Source organism: Balaenoptera physalus (genome assembly GCF_965194825.1).
Source record: "Balaenoptera physalus genome assembly, chromosome: 13".
NCBI classification, from domain to species: domain Eukaryota; kingdom Metazoa; phylum Chordata; class Mammalia; order Artiodactyla; family Balaenopteridae; genus Balaenoptera; species Balaenoptera physalus.
Window position 1 is genome coordinate 28151313 of NC_138892.1, and position 8811 is coordinate 28160123.

Below are 8811 nucleotides of genomic sequence, written 5' to 3' on the forward strand. Positions count from 1 at the left end.
AGAAATTTGAGTAGTTTGTTCTTTCTGCCCTTTTAAACCAGCCACGCCAGGTGGTCTTCACATAGCGTAGACTTGCAAGAGGGCCACCTTTACTATCTAACGACTGACAGACAATCTCTAGCCTGGGTCCTTTCTTAAAGTGCCTTCAAGTATATTGAAGAAGAAAGTGAGCTCGACCTCCACGCTCCTTCCCCAAACTGCTGCACCCCTTTTACTTGACAGCCAACTGTCCTAAAGACTGTGTGTCCCCCCAGCCATCTACCGACACAGCACCCCACTCCGCGACCAGGCAATATGGCAACCTGGAGACCTACTATGCTTTGCATCCACCAAATGAGAGGCAGAAGGCTTAGAACTGTGTTACCTGAGGCCTGGGGAGCCGTGGGGCGCGGCTGGGTGCTGGCTGGCCTCCACTCCGTGGAAGGGAGGCCTGAGGAAGCGACCCCTCGTTGAGGGACTGAAGCACGGGAAGGGCAAACTCATCACTGGGCGCCATTTGGAGCTCAAACGAGTCGGCTGCGTTGAGCGCCGTTTTGGGGTCCAGAGGCAATCTTGAGTGGAGTCTCAGGGGCCACAGGGAGTGCGAAGACTCCTCTGGGCTTCCAAATAGCCCGTTGGAAAGGCGATGCGGGGAGCCGGAAGACTCCTTGCAGCTGCCCGAGGCGGGCCCCTCCAAGGCCGCCTGCTGAGGCAGCGCATGCGCAGTGCCGTGCGCACGCCCACGCACACTCCCGCAGCTGCGGCCCCTTAACCTCCTCAATGTGGGCGAGGTGGACGCGCGGCCCGGGGCCTGCCGGTCAAAGTGGAGAAGTTTCCCCTGGTTCTGACAGTGCTTCTTGGACAGGCTTTCCAGGGGGGGTCGAGGAGAGGACCCGCAGTCTGGGGGCTGCACCTCTGGGAAGGATGGCTCCGTCTTCTCCACGCCGCTAAGAGGCCCGGTTGCTGGAAGCTTCCAGGGGACGCCGTCAGAGTTGCTGTTCTCCCGACCACACTGAGGTTGCTCCGTTTCCGCCTTCGGGTGCCTCCCTTCCTCGGGTGTGTCTTCGTCCTTTTCCAGAGAGTAACTGCAAGCAGGTGGCTGCATCTTTAACGAGGACGAGCAGAGTGCGGAATCTGTTGCGAACAAGGAGACGGAGGTGAGAAAAAAGGTGTCTGAAATTTCACATAAAAACTTATCATTCACCAGAGCAGATAGGGAATGCCCAGTTAACGTTAGTACCTGTTATGTTTTGTAGATAATTAACATAAGTGAGTCCAGTCTTCCCGTCTAAATTGTTTACGTATTGAAATTTGTTTATGTTATCGAATTAAGTCGTTTGGACCTTGCTCTGTGCCTCGATGGGGGAGAGTTCTTTTTTCCATTGGGATTCGAGTAGGTGAATACGAAACCCAAGCGGAGATGGACACAGTGCAAGCTTTACTTAGTGGCCAAAGAATGGAGAAGCGGGAACCGCGTTCGCAGACCAACCTCTCGCCCATCTGGCGAGAGTGATTTAAAGAGTAAAGACAAAGGGAGGAGGAGTGAGGCTAATTATGGGGAGGCTTATGCGTTAGTCTACCAGGAAGGGGCAGGGCTTTTTCTGAGGGAGTGGGGTGCCACCCCCTTTTTATCCTTTTTTTGTCCTTAATATCTGGTCCTGGCCGCCGGTAAGTGTGTCACATAATATGTTAATATAGTAAAATCAGTGTATAATGAGACTTAGGATCTGTTGGGCGTCAGATTCATGCCATCTTAGTCCCAGCTGGTTTCATCTGTTTTCTTCGTTCGTAGCTTGCTTTCTTATCTCTGGACCCTTTAACTTAAAGATTTGTGTTCACTCCTGCTAAAGGTGGGGTGGGGGGCATTTGGCAGGTTTTGAGCAAGGACAGTCTTGCTAACTGTGGAGGTTGATGGGTTTTGATCAAAGACCTGGAGCAGCTCTGGCAACATTTACTGGTTACTTAATATCCCTTCCAGTTCAAACAAAAAAGCTTTTAAAAACCTTGGTGATCTAAGAGATTTCTTGGAAGCCACAAAGCTCATCACCTTTTGATTATTCCATTTTAAGAGAATCAAATATACATTCAATTTCCCTTACATTCTGCATTTATATATGTATGAATATGTGTGTATGTGCTTTGGAGTATTCTAGGGATATAAGAATGAGAGAACAAGAAAAATGAGACCCCCTTCCCTCAAGGTTTAAATTACAGAATGAGACATAATTTCAAAGATAGTGATGCAAAGTATTTGGCAAAAGACATTTTAGATTTTCTCCATCCCCGTGTCCTGGAAAAATAACTCACCAGTTTGAAAAGAAAAACCAAGACGTCACGCAGATGCCCTGCTTCTCATGATTAGAGGTGCTTTCTACGATTCACTAATGCAGAATTACCTCCCAATTAAGCTCTTCTTGTGTTCAAGCAAATCTGATTCTACCATGGTGTAAATATGTTCATGGTGACATGGAAATGACTTACTGCTATTCTGTTATTTTGTAGTTTTCCATTTGAAGAAGGTAGTTTCCTGTGGGAAAGCATCAATCCTTACCCATCCTATCAACTGTTGCATAAGAAGCAACTCCTGATTGTTTACAGATCTGGTGTGGGACTGTGGAGCAAATAATAACCATCTTGCCTTGCCATGGGCAAAGTGGGAGGCGGTTTCAGGCTGTACATGGCTTGTTGGTGGATGGAACATCAGTAGTTGACCACATATTCTGAGATCTCCAATAATAACTGCAGCAAGTCTATAATTCTTTTTTGTTTTTTTTGGCTGTGTTGCACAGCTTGCAGGATCTCAGTTCCCCGACCAGGGATTGAACCCAGGTCACAGCAGTGAAAGCCCAGAATCCTAACCACTAGACCACCAGGGAACTCCCAGCAAGTCTATAATTCTAAAGCAATCTGTAACCCTTCAGGAATGCACACATTGTAGAACTTTTTCTACTGTGTATTATTTACATCCTCAATTTGATAATAGAGAATACTGACCACCGGAAAATTCTTGATGACCTGTCCTCCTATGTTGTGACTCATGAGACTAGATGACATACAGTATTATGACTGTTTATTGTAGTTCATGGAGACTAATTGTTATAGGTTTTTTATAGCATATGATTATTTACCCCATATGAAATAGCCTCACACTGATGTACTCCCTAGTTTTTAGTCATTACTTCTTATAGTTTTGTACTTGCCTGTGGCAGATACTTTGTTTCCTTTAATTTGTTTCTTCTAATCTGTTTCAGGGGTAGAAGTCCAATAACCCTGTGTCAAGAGAATTAATAGACTCTTAGGTTTATTTTTATCAGTAAAGGGGAGGAGCCCAACATCATGATATTGTCATGACAATTCTGTGAGATTGATTTGGGGGACTCTGTGTTCTCGTATGTTTACTCCCTGGCTCTCATCTGGTTTAAAGCCAAGTGAAACTAAAAGGTACTGGATTTTAGATTGGAGAGTTGTTTAAGGAACTACTTAGATACCAACTAAAGTCAGTTCGACTCTTACTACAAAAGAAATCTGAAATTCTTAATGCTGGGTTTGCTTTAATATTTTGAGCCGAGGACTCAAATGTTACAGGACTTCACATATAGAACAGAAATGTATGAAGTACCCTTATTTTGGGGGTGAGGGGAGACAGTAATACCTGCTAGGAAACTTACATTTTAGTTAAGGTGAGGTTGAACTGGTTTTGATTTTAGATTGGTAATTTCTGGCTGATACGAGCTTCACAGGAGAAGATTGAAAAGACCCATTTTGACCACTGATGAAAACAGGTGTATTAGGTCTCTTTTCAGGTCCTTTACTGGAGGGCCAGTTCCTCATTCTCCCAACAAACAAATGCCTGAGCTGAGAACTGGAGTTCCAGGTACTTCCAACACACATACACACCCAGGGGACTTTATTCCGTTCCCCTTCATAGCATTGTTCAAGTTCTAGGCAGCAGCATGGTTAAGGGAGTTCAGTATGTTTACCCAGGCACTTGCATAATAGTTCTTTCAGAATTCTTAGTCCTTGGGTTTCCCCTCTGTTCTTGTGCCTTCTCCTTCCTCCTTAGAGGGGTTAGGACACTGCTTCAGATTTCCTTTCTAGTTGTCCTGACTTAGGGTGTGGCAGTCTGTAGGTGGTTATTATACCCAATGGGACTTAAGGGTCATTAAGTGTTGTTTACTGGCCAGTGTCTCATATATTGGAACCAAGGCATTAGTAACTCTGACATGACTCACCGCAGAACTGGAGAAACTTTAACTACAGCGGAGCTCTGGGAGGCCGTTTGCTGAGAAGGGGAGCCCAAGCTCTAGAGTTAACGATCTGCTTGCTCTCTTTGCCTCACCAGCTAGCCCTGTGACCTGGGATAATCCACTCCCCCTCTGTCAGCCTCCAGGCCACACTTACGAAAAGATATTAAAGTCCCTCCCTCACAAGCTCCTTGCAGCAGGGATAATGGCTGAGGCTCCTGGGAGGCCCTCCCTAAATGATTATCCCCCGTGGATCTTGTAGGAAGCCAAAAGTTAACAGAAGAGTTCAGGCTAACTCTTCTCCTTTATGTTCCCTAAAAGACTAAATCAATAAATGCTCATTATAAAGTAAATCCACCAGGCTTTGACCTCCCAAGCTTTAAGAAGCCAGCAGCCACCACCCACTCTGTTAGGGGAAGCAATCTCAGTGTACTCGAAATTAAACCACACACATTAATGATTCACCCATTCTACTTAGACCTGACCGAGACCAGCAAGACAGGACCAAGAGAAGCTGGTAGCAACAGGATCTGACCAAATGAAAAGTGCAAGAGGGAAACCCAGATAGCAGCTGAACGGCCTCTAATACCTGCAAGATGGTCTGCTTCTGAAGGTGACATTGCCCAGGTGGGTCCTGACCAGGGAATCAGCAGAACCACACAGCGAGCTGCCAGGCAAGGGTTCGGAAGAACAAGTTCCACACCTGTAACAATGAACGCTCCTGGCCGAGCACAGGGACACTTGATGGGAGCTGAAATGAGGAACTGGCCTCTCCCCTCCTTAGAGGCTTTTCTAGTTATTTGTTTATGAAAAAGCCTAAGGGGAAGCAAGTTCAGAATCTAAGACCCGCCTAAGAAAAAGTCAGGTGATTTGTTTCTACTGAACAGTGACTGATCTAATACAGAAATGATGCAGGTGTGGCTTTTTACTTCCCTTTCAGGTGCTCAGTGATTATCACTGATAGTTCAGTGAGACAGTTCTAGGTTTCTTATCTGTTTATTTTCTCCAAAGTTCTGAGAAGTCATTCCTTTCAGCCTTACTTTGCTTACATTGTAAAACATTTTGTGTGGATCTACTTACTTAGTGGAATGTTTTGATAAGCATTGAATAATAGAGGAAATGATCATTGCACTTGGGAACACATTTGTGAGCATTAATTTTCAAGTAGTTAAAAGGCAGATGGAAGGGCATTTGTATCTACCAGCATTCTCATTAGAGCAGTACCCCAGAGAACCTTTATTTGGTGTCTAGGTGGAGATATGGCATACATTCCCAAGAATGTACACAGTCTTAAAAGATGTTTCTGCAGACTCTTTACAAAAACAAATTCAAACGAATTATAATTCAATCTAATTTACTGAAGTTGACATTGTTTAGAATCATTACAGATACTTACTGTGAAGGTTTCTTTAGGTCAGTGGTTCTCAAAGTGGGGTCTCTGGGTCAAAAGCATCAGCATCACTTGCGAACTTGTTTGAAAGGCGAATTCTTGCCCCTTCCCACCTCCTGCATCAGAATTTCTGGGGGTGGGGCCCACAGTCTACGTTTTAACAAGCCCTCCCTGTGATTCTTACACGTGTTAAAAATTTGAGAGCTGCTGCCTTAGGGGGAAGAAAGGTCTAATTTATAGATGTTAGCTTTGTGATAACCCTTGCTTTAGTCTTTAATCCTCTCATGTTGGTCTTATTAGAACATCATTTACTTAGAACTTTGAAAAATGACTCGACCTTCTCCCTTTACCACCACTGTCACTGTCACTGCCAAACCCAAAACGCAGTATCAAGGGCATTTCTCTATTTTGCCAGCATGGAGCCAGCATAAAATAGTCTGAGCTCCTGCCAAAGCTGTCTGGAAATGAATTGTTTCACTTTAGGAAGAAAGAAAAATGAATAAAGTATTTTAACTTTTGGTTTGTGGACACGAAGGTCATACTTCATCTTCGAGTCCCCTCACACACACAAGATCGTAAAACCGTCTCTCCTGGGGGATAATGATAATGGGATATCTGACACCCATCCAAAAATTTCCAACCTCTGGTTGTATCTTAAATAAGAAAATTCAGAGTGTACAGAAAGGTCACAAAGGATTATCAGGAAAAAAAATAGTGCAACCTCTAAAGAGTAAAAGGGACTGGGAAGCATTGGATAGGGAAGGGATACCATGATGGAAAGGCAATCCTGGGGGTCAGCTTCTCCTTAAGGACCTAGGGCAACTCCTTGAAACAAAGGTGGCCCTTTATCTCTAAGTGTGACACACAGATGTTCTCTCCAGTACTTCGGAGGGGGCAGCTTTTCTTATGTTTTTGCCTCCTCCTTACTTGATCGTGGTAAGTCTTCACTGGGGAGAAAACCACTTGGGATGTGCCCCTTACAAAGTCTAATGCCTGACAAGCTCTTTTTGTATCATGAATACCTAGATCTGAGGCTGCAGCTGTGGAATTCTGACTGGCCTTCCAGCTTTTTTTTTTAATTAATTTTTTTAAATTGGAGTAGTGTTGATTTACAATATTGTGTTAGTTTCTGCTGCACAGCAAAGTGAGTCAGTTATACATATACATATATTCACTCTTTTTTAGATTCTGTTCCCATATAGGTCATTACAGAGTATTGAATAGAGTTCCCTGTGCTATACAGTAGGTTCTTATTAGTTACCTATTTTATAAATAGTAGTGTGTATATGTCAATCCCAATCTGCCAGTTTATCCCTCCCCCACCTTTCCCCCTTGGTAACCATAAGTTTGTTTTCTATGTCTGAGTGGCCTTCCAGCTTAAAAAAAAAAATCTGACATTAAAAATTAGGAGATTTTATAGAAAATTTTGGATTGCAAGAATTTTAGAAAAATTAGCCATTCTGGCAACACTACATTCATATTCCCACAATTCCATATCTATATAAAAAGACTAGATTTGAGGACAGGCTCCCTGTTTCAGGTAGGACAAGCAGTGACCAGTTCACCATACTCTGTGCTTCTCCCAGTCTTCCTGACATAGGCTGATGCTGGCTCTCATTTATCTTTGTGCTTGTAGAGTTTTATTTCTTCTAACAGAACCACAAAGAATGGCCCCAAAGCAGAAACAACCCCAATGTCCATTTCAATAGAATGTCCATCATCAACAAATACATTGATATATTAAACTCTGAAAGTGAAGGAACAATTTATCTAGTCCCAAACATGATGTTCTGTGAAAGAAGCCAGACTGTATGTTTCTATTTATAAGAACGACAAGAATGGGCCAAATTAATTTATAGTATTAGAAGTTAGAATTGGAATTTTTGTCTTTGGGGAGAGGCAGTGACTGTGAGTCAGGACTGTGACTTCTGGGATGCTTATATGTTCAATCTCCTGACCTGTGTGCTGGCACCTGGGTGTGTTGTCTTTGTGTCATTCACTGTGTGCAGTTTTCTGTTTACATACGCTTTGCTTGAATAAAAATAAGAGTGTGCCTGTGCAAACAGATTATATCCTGGTTTGCTTACTTGTTTACATGACTTGCTGGCCAATACAGGTCTTCGAATTGAAAAATTTCTAAAAAAAATTGTTTTCCTAGTGTTTGAAAAGAGGTGTGATTTTTACTTGAGCTATGTTTTAGGTTTTAGGGTTATAAAAGTCCAGTGCAACCATGTTTAAAATGATTAATTTCAATGCCTCCAGATACGTCTCAATATCTTTGAGTTGTTTATTCAAGAGAGTTTTCTGGGCAGTACATATTCTGAGCCGTTTCATATCTGCTGTAGCATATGAATGCTGGATATAGAATTCTTGCACCACAATATTTTCTTCTAAAAGTCTGTAGACAGTTTTATAAGATTTTCAGTCAGTGGTATTTGAGATAGGAAGCCAATAGAATATTTGCTCTTTAGTGGGTACTTTAAACTTTAAAGATTTTTCCTTGTGATGTTGTACATATTGTTTAACTATTAAATTTGTTTCTATATTTTTTCTTTTAAAAATTGATTTTTTAATACTTGAAGCTAGAAATGTTCAATCAGTATATGTCAAAGTGGGTTCAGTTTTGCCTAGGATCTGGTGTGTACTCTCAATTACTTAAAATAGTTTTCCCAAATAAGAATTTTTTTCTGTTATTTGACAATTCTCTCTCTTTCAGTAGTTCTCTTTCTTTAGGGGACATCTGCTATTATCTTATCTTCTCTCTACATTATTTTCATTGCTTTTACTTTCTCCCTTGTAGTTGGGGATAATTTCTTGACATCATTTACTATTTTGCTTGTTCCATTTTCTGTGGAGTGCAAATTGCATTTAACTGCTTCTATAATGACTTTAACATCCATTTTACTTTTAAGATAAAGAGGACTATTCCACTGCAATTCTTTTTTATTGTAAATGTTTCCTTTTTCATGATGACAGACTCTAGGTTCTTGAATCATGTTGAAATATGAATTATTTAGTGTGTCATAAACTGAGGTATATGATACACTCAACTATACACTTGTGGTCTAAAAATTAAAGTAAAAAATCCTGAATCAGATAATTTGTAATTTTTCTATTTTTTGAAATAACTCTTATTTCAAAGAAAGGTAGCTCTACTTAGTCATCTTAGAATCTTTTACATTATTCTCCTGATGTGTA

At 42.0% G+C, this 8811-nt stretch overlaps 1 protein-coding gene across 1 annotated transcript in view; it reads right to left on the reverse strand.

Annotated features, from left to right (window-relative positions):
• PLEKHG7 (pleckstrin homology and RhoGEF domain containing G7) overlaps nt 1–8449 on the reverse strand; it is a 94868-nt gene extending 86419 nt beyond the window's left edge. Inside the window, exons 1-2 of the mRNA XM_082421151.1 lie at nt 4813–8449; nt 357–1113 (exon numbers count right to left, since the gene is read on the reverse strand). Coding sequence (XP_082277277.1) covers nt 357–1113; nt 4813–4843 — 788 coding nt within the window. The 5' untranslated portion in view covers nt 4844–8449. The remainder of the gene's footprint in view (nt 1–356; nt 1114–4812) is intronic.
• Between the last annotated feature and the right edge of the window lie 362 nt (nt 8450–8811).